The sequence below is a fragment of the Hesperophylax consimilis genome, chromosome 23 (assembly GCF_061612785.1).
Source record: "Hesperophylax consimilis isolate HC1 chromosome 23, BYU_Hcon_1.0, whole genome shotgun sequence".
NCBI lineage: Eukaryota > Metazoa > Arthropoda > Insecta > Trichoptera > Limnephilidae > Hesperophylax > Hesperophylax consimilis.
Genome location: NC_142858.1, coordinates 10,612,740 through 10,630,401, shown reverse-complemented (window position 1 = coordinate 10,630,401; position 17,662 = coordinate 10,612,740). Strand labels below are relative to the sequence as shown.

Genomic DNA, 17,662 nt, shown 5'->3' with positions numbered 1-17,662 from the left:
CACATTCCTTCTAAGTGAATATTACAAAAAAAAAACAAGAAAAAATTAAAGATTTATTTTCCTTCTAATTGAAATTACACCCACCATCCTCGTCGCCGTTGTCATCACTACACCTTTTCACCCGCCTTAATTCGTAAGGCTAGCTTTAGACTTGTAAGTTTTTTCGTAAATTTACGACTTCTAGCCAATGGGCATATTGCATTTTGAAAATCCAATATGCCCATTGGCTAGAAGTCGTACATTTACGAAAAAACTTACAAGTCTAAAGCTAGCCTAACGTTGATCCATCCGTTGACTTTCAGTTTTCCAGCGCTTTCACGGAGACATAAATAAACCACTCTCTAGATCGATATCTTCGGGCTTTTTGTATGGCGCCATTTTGTCACCCCCTTAACCACAGACGACCACAGATAAAACGGTCGTTTGGTCCAGACAGGTAAATATATCGTGGACCGTAAATAAATCTCAAGGCCATTTAAAAAAAGTGTAACCATAAACAATATAACTACACCCAGCGAAAATCGTTCATTCAATAGCCCACAAAAATTATATTTTAAAAATATAAATATTGGAATGCAGGAAAAGGAAAATAAAAAACCCACAGCTATGCACACATAAAAATACTTTTTATTTTCAAAAAGACAATGGACAGTAATACAAAACAGGGTCAGTACAACCGATGTATTGAGCAATGATTTATCATTGAAGTAGAAGATAAAACTAATATATCTAAACAAAACATGAAACAGAACAAGACACAGAAAAATAAAAAGTAACGGTCTCAACTAGGAATCGAACCCAGTCTTACTGCAACAACTTAATAGGATTTAATTTGACCTTGCACAAAAATACAAAAATATATACACAAAATACATATTCAACAAATTTAAGTGTTCATTATTATTGCCACAGCACTAGAAGTTATTCAAATTCTCCTGCAAGGGTTTCATATAATTTCCACAGCTCTGTCGTCAGCAAACATCATGGAAAATGCTGGTTAAATCTGAATACTTACATGATGCAATTCTGGAGAGGTTTAAATGACCTTGTATGATGTAATCGTGGCTTTTTTTAGCAGTTTTAGCATCCTAATACGTGGTATTGTATCGTGTCGGAATACGGATAGGTCTGAAAAGGAAAATTAATTAAATTATTAGCCAATGAAGTACATTCAGAAATCAGGAACATTGTATCAAAGAACGAGAGGTTAGTACCTGTATTTTACAACGGGTTCGGGTCCTTCTTTCAATTGGTGGAGATAGACCGGATAACACACTTTAACACAATACGCCATACGGCATTAATTTATCACCTTGAAGAATTCTAGCACGTAACATTATTTTTAGATGGGTGAAAGAAAATTCAAAATATTTACGTAAAAACATCAACTGACTTTTCAACTTACGAAATGGCGTCTTGGAAATTACCGTTAATTTTTATCGGAGTATAAAGCATGCTTAGCTTCTCTTTCTGTTACACAAGTCGCTATGGTAGAGAGCGAGAGATCAAACTACAATTTTTGCTCTAAGCCAATGAGATCTGAGCTTTCAGCCACTACAGCTTTGTCTATAAGAATTTGGGTATTGAATAACTCCTCCCATCAGGGTTACAAGGTCATGCGGGAGTTATACGCCCCTGCACGGAGATATGTATATTTATGCTTTCACGGCTGCTGTTGTCAAAAGATTCATGTTCATCAAGAGCATTTACGATATTGTTAAGAGATTGTTTGAAAACACAAATTGGTGGAATATAATCAAGTTACTGAAGGTTTTTAACTAAAACTTTAAAAAAACAATAACTCTATGTTATAATGCATTAATCACTACTTATTTTATTTTTAAATAAAATAAATAAGCCATTTATCGGAGATTTACATTTTGTATAAAGGTACCTACCTCGCTAGATAGTAATGACTGTTATGGGACGTGGACACGGTCAAGCGGCTTGATCGCAAGCACGTAGTTTATTGTCTATGGCACTTTGTGTCAAGCATTTTGACCGTGTACCGAAGCTGGCTTGCAAGCATTGCGCAATTCTACGTGCTTGCGGCGAGGCTTGATGCGAATTTATATTTTTGTGGGAATAGACAAACGACAATAGACAAATAAATATCACGTATCATAAACAATGATATAAATTGAATAAAATTGTTATAAAATAGGTACTTAGTTATTGTTTTTGTGTTCAATTTGTAGAAATCCATCTAATTTAAAAATTTCGGAAGTATTTTAGTATTTTTTAATAATTATGACAGCGGTTTTCAAGGTCATTAATAATCAAACTGTAGAATAAATAATTTTCTGAATTTTCAATGGAGAAAACATATTTTTTGTATGAATACCGCACAAGATATTCATACAAAAAATAGCTGTAGCCTGTAATACACTTTGCAAATGCTCATGGGTAAAGCGGTACCTTAACTTGTACCATTCTTGACACCAAATTCGTTTCTTTTTATTATTTTATTCAAACATAAAGCTAACGTAAGAGCCAAGAACGCTTTGTCTTTGACAGATTCCATTTTGCCGCGAGTCACGAAATGACAGGAAGGCATAGAAGTACATATACATAGACCACCACGAAATCACAGGAAGGCGTGGCCATGCTTGACGGAGAGGCTTGATGCGGGCTGTCAAGCCGCTAAGCATAGACAATAATAGACAACAATAGACAACAATAGACAAAAAAACTACGTGCTTGCGATCAAGCCGCTTGACCGTGTCCCAGTCCCATTACACTTTCACTACTTCTAAAAGTGACGTTTGCCGCCAACTGTCACCGGTGTCGTTTTGGTTTATTTATTTTTGAATATTTTGAATTTGTTTGCTGCCGAAATTATTTTTAAAATGAGGTAAGCAAATGCTATATGATGTAAGTAAACGCATATGAATATCTTTTAAATGCTTTTCACCCCAGACTGAAACGGAATTAACAACATATTATGTCTGTGTACAATAGAACGATTATATTTTTAGGTTACGTTTTCGAATATCATAATATACGAAGTAAAAAGCGAGACAGTTATTGTATTATTACCTTACGTCTACATCTTTATGTGTTTGAAAACTAAGAAAAGCGTGTTTGGCGAATGTAAAAAGCAATTGATATATAAATAAATATTACCATTCGAAAGTTTTGTAGGAAGTGTTAACTATCATTATAGTATTGTTTTGCAAAAACATAATTTATTACAGAAAAAATATTCTTCCCCTTGGAAACACTGTGTGAAGCGTCTTTATAAAGAAAGGAAGGAGTGAATCTGGGTCTTGAAGGGGGTCATGTTGTAAGAGGCAAGATACCGAAAAGTCATTCCATAGCAGAACTGTTGAACACAAGAACGAGTCATAGAAACTACCCAATCTCATCCGGCAAATATCAAATGTGCACAAAAGTTTTTTGTTTTTCCCAGATATGCCGGTTGCCAAATGGACCAATCACCACTAAATACTAACCCTTTACTAATAAGTGTTTCAAATTTTTCACAACTGATATACAAAACAAAAAATGAATACATAGTGCTACTGCGTAATAAATATTATAAAAACGCCAATGTATATAATTAATTTGCCAGTACCCACCTATTCTAATATTAATCTTGTTTAATTTATTTACACATATAACTTATTAATGTTTTTCTTTTCTTTTAAAGATCTTTTCCTATTTGTCCATTGTTTATCAGTAGAGTAAAAAAGTTAACAATGAAAGCCAAAGCACCTATACATTCATTTTATTGGACCCACAAATGCACTGATAAAAATGATAACTTTTGTTTTTAACCTCTTTATTTTTCTCTCTTGTAAAATAAACTAATTGTCACTTTATTTGAATATGTTTGTCACGATTCAATGAATTGTTTGCGATTTCTTTCGATATGATATCCACAGAATTTGACATTTTAAATTATTCCATGCAAATCACATCAACAATGCAAAATTCCATGCAAATCACATCAATAACATAAAAACCAAGGACTGCCTTTTTTTCACATCTCCCTCTAATACCTTAATAATCTTAGGTCGTAGATACCTCAATTTCACCGCGGTCATGTCCGAAAATCACTTTAAAATAAATTTTGTATGATACTAAGCATACGTCAGACATGATAGTGTTTACCTCATTCGTCTGTATAACAAATAGAAAGAAAGGAGATAGCTTGGGGACAAAACTTGATGTGACAAACGCTAGGTACATACGATAGCTTCTCATTTGGACGCTAGATGGCACTGGAACTCGCTATTAAGGTACGAATATGCACGAATCGGATAGTTTGTTAAATCCTATTTTATATTAAAACTATCGCAGCATATTTTCAGAGGTTATTGACCAAAAGAGCTCTGTAGACGAGCCGCCACTGATCACAGCGTTTATTGAAGTCAATGTAGATGTATCGATGACTGCGAACCGATGCTCAACACAGTTGGTGGACGTGATCGTTGGCGAATTCCCTAGGCCAAAGATCAACACCGCGTCGGTGGATGTAGTCGACGGCGAATCCTCCAGGTCGGTGGTCAACACCAGATGAAGCGGAGATGAATGAAAGTTGTGGTTGTGGCGATGAAATTGGTGGCTCTATGTCGGTGGCTCTACGGGGCTGGCGGAGCGGCCGCCCGGCTCTGTTAGCGGCGGGCCCTTGCCTGGAACAGATTGCTAAACAGCCGCGCCTGGTAAAATCGAGAATCTTCCTGCCACAAGTAGATACATTGGCGGCTTTGCTATAATTCTAGGAGATTGTACTGCATGCTGGTAGAAGATCTCGAGCATTCAATGTACTACGAATTATTCTAGTAGCTACCACTATTTATTAAACCTAAAAAAAATTTCCCCTTGTATAAAATTAATGTGGTATCACAAACACCTGCTTATCCAGCGTTTTCCGGCAAGTGTTTATCAATGTGTAAATAAAATATTAAACTCTTAAAACACTCAACAAACCAGTGATAATCTATAGTTCAGAAAGCTGGATCCTAAAAATAAACAGCAAAATGGTATGTATTGGAGTCTGAAAGGAAGAGATTGAAAAATGTTTCAACAAAGACAAAAGCGATAACAAACAACCAAAGAGTCTTCACTATTACAAAAGCAAGAAAGACACACAACCATTCAAATATAAAGGCAAGTTTTAAAAAGACTTCTGGCAGATGGAAGAATATACAGCGTTGTGAAAAAATAATCCGTTATTCAATTACTATCTCCATTTCGCAGTGTAGATTCGGAATGAAAAGATATATTCATCTTAGTATAAATTGAAAAATATCCAGATTAAAAGAGTCAGATATCTTGGAATGCATCAGCTTCCGTAAAATTCGATGATAACCTCCAGGAAAGTAATAAAATCAAAGGGGGAATGAGGAAAGAATAAACTTTATCGCCACTCATTTTTAACACAACAGGACGCAAGCAAGGGAACTATCAAGTCAACAGGAAACTTTTGACATGCAGACGTCAGCGCATTATTAGCATTTTGTGCCGCGTTCTACTCTTCACTCTTCGTTCTACGCCTTCTACTGACTCAATTACCTAAAATTTTATGTAGCGGAAGGAATGTGAGAAAAAACCTGAAAAGACAGAAACAATGTACCCAGCCAAAAAGTTAATAAAATCAAACTTTGAAAGACAATGGAAGGAAACGCAGGTTTAGAATCTATAATGTTCATATTTCTCTATCCTCTCGATTAACATTTTTTTTGGATTTATTAACATTAATAGTGCCTAACGCATATACAAAATTTGTTTTGTTTTATCAACATATATACCCGAATCAATACTGGCTTTCTAGCGATCTTTTCCATCGCAAATGGTAAGAATAACTTTGATACATATTACTAAAAAGTGTACCGAATACAAATTCTTTTGGTTTTTTTTTCGATGAATAAACAATTATTCAAGACAAACAAAAACGAAATGTGTTCATCCCTTTCAAGGAACTGGTGAAAACTTAATAGCAGACTTATTTATAAATGAAATTCGATAAATATATAGGTTAAAATAACCATAACAAAAGATAACATTATTGACAACTAACATTGATTGACATATGACGGGCATAGACAACATTTTCACACAGTATTCCATAGATCATTTTTACTGCCAGTCCCAACTCCCAAAAGGTAATGTCCCTTTTAGACTTGGCGATTTTAGTTGATCAACTCAATCAAGAGCGACTAAATTTGAAACTGTTGCTGTTCAAGTGTAATCCATCGTTTGATTTTTACACCTAATAGATACGTGTGAACACATGTTTCAACTCGCTTGCGATTTTTAGTTCCTTGCGTCTTATAGCGAAAGAAGATGTTTCTTTTTTTTTTTCGAAGAAAATTTCTTCTTAAACTTATCACTTTGTGAAGTCATTATTTATTAGAATAATACATAAATGACTTTGTTTACATCACTTAAATATATATAACCTCTAAATGTTTCACAAACAATGTTCACCTCATCAGGAGCAAGTATATACCAGTATATACCAAAGTCAAAAATTAAATATAGATTACAATTGAACAGCGGAAGAAGTGGGGAGGGGTAAGAGTGGGCGGAGTTTTTCAGAATTTGGAATTACAATATTGTTAGACGGGAAAGACCAGTTTAGTGGGAAAATATTTAAAAGTGGGTTTATAATTTTTTTTTGCTTATTAATTAAATCTTCTTTTTATTTACATGTTTTCTAATTTCTCAAATTTCTAAATTATTTATTTGCGAAGCTTTATATCCTGTATGTAATATTTTTAGACCTGAGTTTTTACCAAATGTCTGATCGTTATTTAAAAGATGACCTGCAAACTCAGATTCACAATTTCGGTTTAGAGCTCTGAGATGTTCTTTAGTTCTAACTTCAAAGTTTCTATTGGTCATTAATTTAGCATTTAACAACGGTTATTCTTATAAATTGATAGTTGAAATACAAAATAAAAAAAATCAAACAAAATTTCTTCAAACGGTATAATTACCCTATTTCTAAAGATAGAAATAAACAATGGCATAGAATTCTATTTGTTGAATTATACTTCCATAATTATAAATAAAAACATTCCTGATACTATTCAATCGGAATTTTACACCAATAACAAAACGAAGAAACATATTCTTAAAAATAAAGATAGCGATAATCTCACTAAAAAAACAGGAGTTTACAAACTCAATTGCAATGATTGCAATTTCTTTTGTAGGACATTTTTTCCCAATCGCGTTCTGAGTTAATTAAGATGGTGGGGTCACGCCTCCAATGACTTGATTTTTCTTCTTTAGTGGTATTATATTATTGTACCGTAAAAATACCAGTCTATATATGGAACCAAATGACTTCCAAAGACGGGTATTTTTTTTTCTTATGTCACATGCTGTGAAGTTCGTCAAATTTCACTTTGCTCTACAGAAGTACGTGAAGAATCGATCGTCATCAGATTCATGTTTTTCTACTAGTGTATGGAACTCCCAAAACAGTTGTCTTTGTTTATTTATTTTGTGAATCACAAGACAGGACGAAAGTGCTTATTTGTTTTTCAAATTTTGATGTAGAAAAAAACTTTGTTTGTAGTATAAAAGATTTAGCAAAAATTACTTCACCGTGTTTACTTCCCAAACTATTCTTAATAACCACTGAAAATCCCCGTCTGAAAATGAATGAATTGTTCACATACTCGTTGCTTCTTCGATTACTTGAAAATATCTAACATTATCAGTATTTGACAATTATCAAAGAATAATTGCGTAATCCCAAATGCATGTCAAATTATATTAGGTGGTATGTAACACAATGTACCAAGGGAATAATATCTCGTTTGTCAAGTCATCCGAGATATGATCCGAGCTTTCTTGGCGTATATGTCTACCTCCACCACTGATTAAAGAAAATACTTGTTTATTCAATGTATAAATGTTATCTTTTACATCGACCTACCATATTCATGTTATTGATAAATGATTATCCTATTTTAATCTTTTTGTTTTCATAACGCAACTGCAATTATATTGTCTATGGTTGCACCCTTTTCTATACCTTTTATATCATCACCGCTCTGTAGGGCTGCTATATCTGCGGTTAAGCCCCCGCATTCCCAATTTCTATTATTTATTGTTTATTTATTTATTGGACAATTTGTACAGCGCCGCTTTTGTGAGATATCACCTTAGGGGCGCTTGACCGATTTATAACAAATTTCTCAACTCGTTTTACGTTCCAAAAATATTTTTTGATGATAATATGTCTACATTTGTTACGCCGTTTAATTAGTTTATTAAACGAAATTCCCTAGATAGAAAAAAAGCAAACTTAGCTCCGAAAATTATCAAAAACACGTTTTGTTCTGTTGTTTAATATTTCACAGTAATGAAAAAAATTACAGTGTTTATTTAAAGTAAACAAGTCGTGTTTTATTGAATATTTTCACCATTTTCTCGTAACTATTATCGTTTTTTTAATATTAGCGTGCTCCCTCTAACATTCGTTTTCACTTAACTCCCTTTCAAACCATTTTAGGACGCTTACAACGGGGCCTTCAGTGGTGTAGAAACGTTTTCAATATATAACAGTCCGAAGAATCGATCTAGTGAGTGATTTATTTGTGCGGTCGAAAGAGTAGTTTGTTTATGGTCGATATTATCATCTTGACTAAGTCATTCTCAATTCTATTTTATATTTTTTACTTCATCTTTGCATTTCCTGTTGTTCCTGTTTACAAATCTTTACAAACTGTCCAACGTCTCGTCGACGTTTTCTGCCGGTTACATTGAAGAAATAATCGGAAATTGGTATTGAGAAGTATGAAACATTATGTTCGGGTACTTCTGAATATATCTGAATATTTGAACTGAAAGCTTATTAGTTAGTTGGTTAACTTATTCTTGATTATAGTCTTGATTTTCAGACGCTGAACATAAAACAACTACATCTGCAATAAACTCCAGACATGGAGGCGACAGTGAACAGTGTTAGAGTCGCCCCTTGCAGTAATTGCCGTCAAATTTTTCGAGTTAATGGTAAATATTTTTCCCGTTAATAATATTATTACACTTACTTGAAATGTTAAATAATGTTTTACGTATTTGAAAAGAGAATAATCTTGTCGAATTCCGCCGCAAAAAATATAAATAGCCTAAAATACTATATGACCATTTGTGTGGGAGATGGTAAAAGATACATTCAAGCTCTATTTTTTCTCAATCTAAGTTATGTTTGAAGGTTATAGGCCAGTGCAATTAGCGATCCCCGAACGTAATTATTCCGGGGTAAAGTTTTACTTACAACTACCGATTTTAATACGCATTTAAAAAAAAGCAAAAATTTGATTCAACTTAATGACAAAAAACAGCAACTTTTTGCATTTACGATTATGAAAAATATTGATATTTAGTATTATTTACATTTTGTGCGAATCCCAATATGAAGTTCGCGCATAATTCGCGTTTGTAATAAAAAACACGAAACACATAACCGGTTTTTTATTACATAAATAGTGAAAAACCATTTTTTTCCAAATTATATGTTTAATTTATTACCCTAACCAAACCAAATCTACACTAGCCTACCCTAACCTCACCTAACCTAACATATCCTATCATTACCTAACCTACCCTACCCTAACCTAACCTATCCTAACTTATACTACTCTACCCTAACCTAACCTACCCCAATCTTATCCTATCATAACCTAACCTAACCTAACCTACCCTAACCTAACCTAATCTTACCTATCATAACCATAATAACCTATCCTAACCAGACGCGGCCCGTGACTGTAATTACCAGCAGTGCATTTCACTTTTAAAATGTACTTAGTCTGTAATTTAGCTGGAGCAAATTAAGAATGGGAACACCTACTGCAATTCATTCTATCTTCTAAGTTATACTTGTAAAATAACTGATTAAATAATACAAAATTATCTTGAAAATAAAGGACACTCAATTCATCGTTGAAAATATAGCGAAACCGTTTGATTTCACCGCGAACGAGTTCCAATGTGTTAATGTTGTTGAGTTAACATTGAACATTAGTATTTCTAAGCGAATCCATTCCAAACGTATTGGATTACGCATGATCAAAGTGATGCAAAATTCATTCGCCGTCAAAGCACTTCGATAATGCACGGATGGGTTATGTATCTGCACTGCTCTAACACGTAATTTGACGTTAAGAGTGTAATCTGTCTCGCTCATGTCACCGTTTCGGCTACTTCGGGCTGTCTCGATACTGCCCGACGCTGTTTTAGTAGTATGGTAAAAGTTGGTTTTGTGCATATCTGGGTATGCACGACCGCTTGCTCTTGTGCGGGATTTTTTTACTAGAAGATAGCTCAAATAATGACCTGACGAGAATTACTAATTTCTTACATCGATCACTGGGGCACAGATGTCGTTGTAATTTGTTATGTGGAGATTGAAGACAAGCAGTGCAATGCACAAACGCACGTACCAAGGAACCGCCTCTGATCCTAACCTAACCTAACCTAACCTAACCTATCCTAACCTATTAGGTTACCAATCCTAACCTAACCTAACCTATCCTAACCTATTTGGTTACCTATCCTAACCTAACCTGTCCTAACCTGTTAGGTTACCTATCCTAACCTAACCTATCCTAACCTGACCTATCCTAACCTGACCTATCCTAACCTGACCTATCCTAACCTGACCTACCCTAACCTCAAATTTTTTTTTAATTAAAAAAATCGAATTAAGCGTGGCCAGGGATCCCGAATAATTACCTTTATTATATACAGGGTGTATCGGCACGTACCCGACAAACTTTAACCAGCTATTCCTTAGCATATTTGGAGTAAAAAATCCTATGTGCACTTTGCTGTCCGGTAACGTTTTTTTTTCATAAAAAAATTATTATTCATATTTTCACCACATGTCACCACTGTTTTATCCTTTGACAAAGTTTGAAAACCCATCTGGCAAATATTTTATTCGAATTCCGTTGAATAATGCACGTGTGTACCTATATTGGCGCACGTTTACAGTCACAACGAAATAGCACGGCACCATTCGTCTCATTTTTAACTATTATTATTTAGTGTGTGCGAAAGAGCGAAGACGCTTTTTGACATACTTGCTTATAACAGCTGTTTAACACGAAACGCAATGCCAATGACAGCGATGGAGTGTGGAAATTTTAAATTTTTTTGTTTTTAATTGAAAAAAAAATGCTACCGGATAGCAAAGTGCCCATAACATTTTTTACTCCAAATGTGCTAAGCAATAGCTGGTTAAAGTTTGTCAGGTTAGTGCCGATACACCCTGTATGTATTTACTTAAAAAAATGGCTGTTTTATTATACATATAAGTAAAATATATTAATTAAGAAAATCCTATTATTTATATCATATGGGTTTTTTTATTTACATAATTTCAGAGTTTATCAGATTAGAGATTTGTTGGCTAATTTTACAAACAATTATTATTTATTATATTTAGATTTATCAAACTACACTACGAAGGATACCTATGTGAATTCTTCTGGAAGGATCATTTCCACATCACGAGGACAAAGTGCACGCATTTTTCAAAATGGTTAGGTTGGCAGTGCTTACCAACAAACGCGAATTATGCATTCTGTCGAATGTGTTCTGTCAAAATGGTTGTCAGTTTATTTATTTATTTATTTACACATATACGGCACAACACGTGCCATTAACATAATTGACATACTTATAATAGTACAACAACATGAAGAATAACAGTATAATGTTAGTAAAATTTAAGAAAATAGGTAAAAAGTAAGGTAATAAGTAGTGTATAAAAACTATAATGTATAAAAGTAAATTGTAAAGTGAATAGTTTAAAATATAAAGTATTAAAGTACAAACCATAATTTATTAGGAAAAAGTATAAATAAAAATAAAAATTTAAAGATTGAAATAAAACAATAAAATGTACCAATAAGATACCTATCTCAAGGTACCGACAATGATTTAAATATAAAAGTAATAAATCCTGGATTATGTTAACCGATATGATAAATTTTACAAGTACTTATGATTTCAAGTGCATTAATAGTTGGCAAATTTTTGTGAGAATTATTATTTACCTAAATAATATTAATATGAATATTTTTCATAATAGTAAATGCAAAAAGTTGCTGTTTATTGTCATTAAGTTGAATCAAATTTTTGTTTTTTTTTTTAAATGCATATTAAAAACGGTAGTTCTGGGTAAAAGTTTACCTGCACCTGTACTAACCAGTGGCGGCTCGTGACTTTTGGGTTACTACAGTGCTAATATTACAAAAAATGGCATTATTGATGTTGTTGTAGCTGAAAACGATTTTTTATTATTTTTTTTTAAATTGTTTTTTTGTATGAAGATTTTCAGGAATTCCGTGCGGCGCACGGCTATACTGAAATTTCCTGAAAATCTTCATACAAAAAATCAATTTTCGAAAAAAAAATAAAAATCGTTTTCAGCTATAACAACTTCAGAAATGTCATTTTTTTAAATATAAGCACTCTAGTACACCCAAAAGTCACGAGCCGCCACTGGTACTAACGCCGCCATATTGAAAAAATAACCAGCCAAAATCTAGTTTATCTCAAATACCTCGTTTCCAATGAAAATTTCGTGTAACATGGCTTATTACATTTTTCTAGAACATCAAATTACCTACAACTTTTGTACAAGTGTATAAGTTTACATAAACAAGTAAATTGCATGGCTAGGTTTGATTTTTTTGTGAGTATCTCGTTTCCAGTGCAATTTTGTGAAAAATTTTGTAGAGAGAAAAATTTCATATACAACAGGTTGATTTTTACTTTTTTTTTATCTCTTAGGTATCCATATTCTAATTCACCAAAACCAGGTCAAAATTGAAACAGAGGTGTAGTGTTTTTAACTTGGCATTCCTTGGTTGTTCTTTATTTTAATAATTATGGTTATAATATATAATGAAATATATGTATAAAATACATGAACAAGTTCAATCACTGAGTAGTTCTTGAGAAGAATTTTACAAAATTTCTATTTGCCTTGACCGAACAGAGCACCAGTTGTATCACAGTGACTGAGGCGTGAAAGAATACAATGTTTTCAACTATTTATATGTATTTAAATCATTTGTTACGACGCGTTAGATGATTTACCTTAAATAAATTTTTGGTAATATACGTTGGGAGGTGAGAGAGCTATGAGGAGTAGCAGCTGGATATCCTGATTAATAATTATGACTGCATCATGTAGAGAAGACAACAAGTTTGCTGTGTTTGGGATATTTTTCATAATCATAAATGAAAAAAGTTGTTATTTATTGTCATTAAGTTGAATCAAAGGTTTTTTTTAATGCATATTAAAACGGTAGTTAGAAGTAAAAATTTTAGTCATGAAAATGCTTTGTTAATGATTAATATTTTTAGTATACTTTCGGGATCGCTGGCCATGTTAGTTGGAATATTTTTAAAATAAAACCTGTTGATTCATCTTAATTGCTATAAAATGCAACTATTCGCTTTTAGGAAAATAGCAAATACTGCATTCAAATTTTTAATTAAGTAAAACAAAAATTCGCTTTCATTGTATGGGATAACAGCCATTTACAATTTGTTGGTATTCGTGATACTACACGAGGGGCAAGAAGAGACATTATTACCATTCAATCTATGCGTATTAGGTAGGCATTACGAGGGTATGAGGGTATACTCAACATGAAGATGGCATCACTTTTCAACAGGAGTTTGGGAGTTTTTGTGCCTGCTTATTAAGGAATTCTCCAGAATTTGAGCCAATTTTGGACAAACAATTGTTGTTTGACAGTCTTTTTAGTGAGTCGATGCGAGTGTTTTTGTGAAAAAATTGAGTATCGAGTTGTCATTAGATATCTTTTTTTGAAAGGCAATATGCCTAAGTAAATTGAACACGAGTTGGACACTGTGTATGGGGACTCTGCCCCATCATTCATCCCCGTGAATTTTTGGTCATCAAATTTTTTATATTTTATTTCTGCTTTATTTTTATTGCTTTTGTGTTTATAGAATTCATTCATTTTGGCGTAGACAAAGACTGTTTTTTCCTTTTACTGGTTGGTATTTATATGGTCACTTAGATTCACTCCTACATTTTCGGGCAATTATTATACATTATAATCAATAAAACATATTTGGTCCTTATCCATATTATACATACACATAAGATTTAAATTACAAGAAACTTGGTAAGTTTAATTTATACAGGAACCAGCAATACTTTTCCCGGTCTGCAGTTCGCGTGGTTAAATTTTCCCTGATTTAAGCCAACCTCTAATGGGAGAGGGCTCTAGAAGAAAAATATGAATATATTTACATTGTGTGCACTTCTAGATCCATGGCAAATTAGGTTTTTCACTTTATTTACCAATACTGGATAGATGGCCAAGCAGTCGATTAGATGGCAGGGGACATAGCACACCCTTAATAAAATCCCTTGGCTTTGAGTGAAAATTTATTAATTTGTTTTTATTTTATTTATTTAATAGGCATAGGTTACCCGATGAAAGGGAGATTGCCCTATCTATTACAGTGCGGACATTCTGTCTGTGAGACATGCATCTTCTCATCAATAAGAGACTTCAATGGCGTCAAGTGCCAGAAGTGCCAAAGTGAGACAAAACTCTCCAAGGAGGAAATGATCGCGGTCAACAAGCTTGCTGAAAACTTCAAGATGTTTATCCCGCTCAATTTCTACATTGTTGGGACTCTGATTGACAACAACTCTAGGTTGGAAGCCATGAAGGTATTGCCATCTTAATTATTTTTCGATTAAAAACGAACAGTCAGACCCTATGCAGAAAAGTCCCAAATAGTCTAAGCTGCAAAACCGTTGCCTTTACTTCTCTGCGAAGGGTCTGGATATTTCAATGAGCAATATGTGCATTCTTCAGCGGTCAAAGAACGACTGATGTTGTAGTTTATTCAAAGTATTCTCGAACCCTCCTGGTGACAAAATATGGTTTGCCTCCAGCTCGCTGAAATGATTTCATATTAGTGCAAGTTTATCAATTTGGATGTCTATGATGCATTCTTCAGCGGTCAAAGAACGACTGATGTTGTAGTTTATTCAAAGCGTTCTCGAACCCTCCTGGTGACAAAATATGGTTTGCCTCCAGCTCGCTGAAATGATTTCATATTAGTGCAAGTTTATCAATTTGGATGTCTATGATGCATTCTTCAGCGGTCAAAGAACGACTGATGTTGTAGTTTATTCAAAGCTTTCTCGAACCCTCCTGGTGACAAAATATGGTTTGCCTCCAGCTCGCTGAAATGATTTCATATTAGTGCAAGTTTATCAATTTGGATGTCTATGATGCATTCTTCAGCGGTCAAAGAACGACTGATGTTGTAGTTTATTCAAAGCTTTCTCGAACCCTCCTGGTGACAAAATATGGTTTGCCTCCAGCTCGCTGAAATGATTTCATATTAGTGCAAGTTTATCAATTTGGATGTCTATGATGCATTCTTCAGCGGTCAAAGAACGACTGATGTTGTAGTTTATTCAAAGCATTCTCGAACCCTCCTGGTGACAAACATATGGTTTGCCTCCAGCTCGCTGAAATGATTTCATATTAGTGCAAGTTTATCAATTTGGATGTCTATGATGCATTCTTCAGCGGTCAAAGAATGACTGATGTTGTAGTTTATTCAAAGCATTCTCGAACCCTCCTGGTGACAAACATATGGTTTGCCTCCAGCTCGCTGAAATGATTTCATATTAGTGCAAGTTTATCAATTTGGATGTCTATGATCGTGAGCTATTGGAGATTTGGAATCTTAGTTCAATACAACTCGTTTCATTTCTAATATCATGAGATTTGAAACATCCATTTAACTTAAAAAATAAGTGTAAAAAACTGTATTTTCAATAATTATTCGGTTTATTATTAATTATTATACAGGAAAAAAGATTGTTGAAATTTGGCGATACCAGATACATAATAACTTCTAGTCATTGTATGGAAATGTTACAACAAAGAATTATTAAAAAAAAATTGTTTCCTTTACAGCAAACAGGTTTTGTCCAACCCATTGCTCATAGCAGTCAACAACCATTTGGCTATTGGAACCAGCCTTTGCAATACGCTCAGTTCAATCCTCCCCCCACACAGGATTGTCGAAGGAAATTTCTACCCGAAAAGGGTCAGTGCCTACTACCTATTTAATCAAAACATTTTTCCTTACATGCCACCAGTGGGCAGGTACACGAAAATCATTGAAGTATTTATTGTTTGAATGTATTTATGCACAAAAGTTTCAAACAAGTTTGGAACAATCGCCTATAGTCCCCTCTTACCCCGAAAAAGCGATGTTTATCAATTATGTTTAAATTTAGACTCAATTAAATTTGACAATGTTCATTTTATGCATATTTGTTTTTGTTTAATTTTTCAGCTTCCTTACAAAACATAATTACTATTAAATTATTTTTTGATCCATCCAGTTTACGGCGAGTGTTCCAAACCAGTAGAGATATACATTCAAACATGTCCCCTTTAAATTGATTTGCTTCCTACCTGTACTTCATAAATACATTATAAATATTAATATTATTTATATTAACGTCTTTCGGCTCTCACATATGATACTTATAGTATAAGACATGAACTATAATATGATATTGGAATTTTGTAAGTAATAAATAGCCCTTATGAGCGTGTAAAACAGCAAACTGAACATGAGTAAATAACAAAGCAAATTTAGATCCTGTTTAAGTAATACAATATTGGAATACCACAAAATATATACATATGTATAGGAAAATTGTGTAACTGACTTAGAATAGATGTAGTACACAGTAAATGCTTATACGTAGGTGTATAATAAGTAAGTATGTTTCAAGTTGAAAAGCTGTTTAAGTGATCAGCTTATATCAGCAAAACATAGAAAATAGAAGTAAACAACAAAGCAAACAGTGAGGTCCGGCACGTAATACAATATTGCATAGATAAAAAAAATATATATAAATAAATAATATAATATGTAATCGACTAAAATTACAATTGCCAACTGATCGTAATGCTGGAGTGATGAATGTTCAGTAAATAAGAGAAAAATTGATGCGGAAAAAAAGAAAACAGATTTTTTATATCACTAAATTTTTCACTTCAAAAATGCAGAGCACTGAGGACAAAACCCAATGAATTGAAATTTTATCATCAGAATGTGAGAGGCCTTAAAACAAAAATTAAATTTGAAACTGCCAATGTTGGGGCACAATATTGGCCTATTTTTTTAAAACAATATTATTCTTAATATTCATTAATGACATTGTAAACATATTTAAAGATGTACAAGTCCTACTTTTTGCAGATGATCTAAAATTGTTTAAAAGAATACGAAATATATATGATTGCCTAATTTTACAAGCTAATTTAGATAAATTTTTTAAATGGTGCGAACAAAATATGTTATTTTTGAACATTGAGAAATGTCAAGTGATACGATTTTCCAGAACTCATTCTCATATCTTACATGAATATAATTTAAATAATGTTAAATTAACACCAGTATCACAAATTCGTGACTTGGGAGTTATATTCGAATCAAACTTAACATTCACAGCGCATATAGATGATATAACTAATAAGGCTTTAAAGATTCTTGGCTTCCTTTGTAGAACCCTAACTGATTTTAAGTCATTGGATTGCATGAAAACACTCTACATTTCACTAGTTAGAAGCCAAGTGGAATATAATTCACCTAT

General features: G+C 33.3%; 1 protein-coding gene across 1 annotated transcript in view; it reads left to right on the top strand.

Annotated features, from left to right (window-relative positions):
• Window positions 1-8,627: 8,627 nt before the first annotated feature.
• Window positions 8,628-17,662, top strand: part of LOC149412314 (tudor domain-containing protein 1-like) — a 44,959-nt gene continuing 35,924 nt past the window's right edge. Inside the window, exons 1-4 of the mRNA XM_089646047.1 lie at window positions 8,628-8,758; window positions 8,865-8,976; window positions 14,442-14,698; window positions 15,966-16,098. Of these exons, the coding sequence (XP_089502173.1) occupies window positions 8,907-8,976; window positions 14,442-14,698; window positions 15,966-16,098 (460 nt within the window). The 5' untranslated portion in view covers window positions 8,628-8,758; window positions 8,865-8,906. The remainder of the gene's footprint in view (window positions 8,759-8,864; window positions 8,977-14,441; window positions 14,699-15,965; window positions 16,099-17,662) is intronic.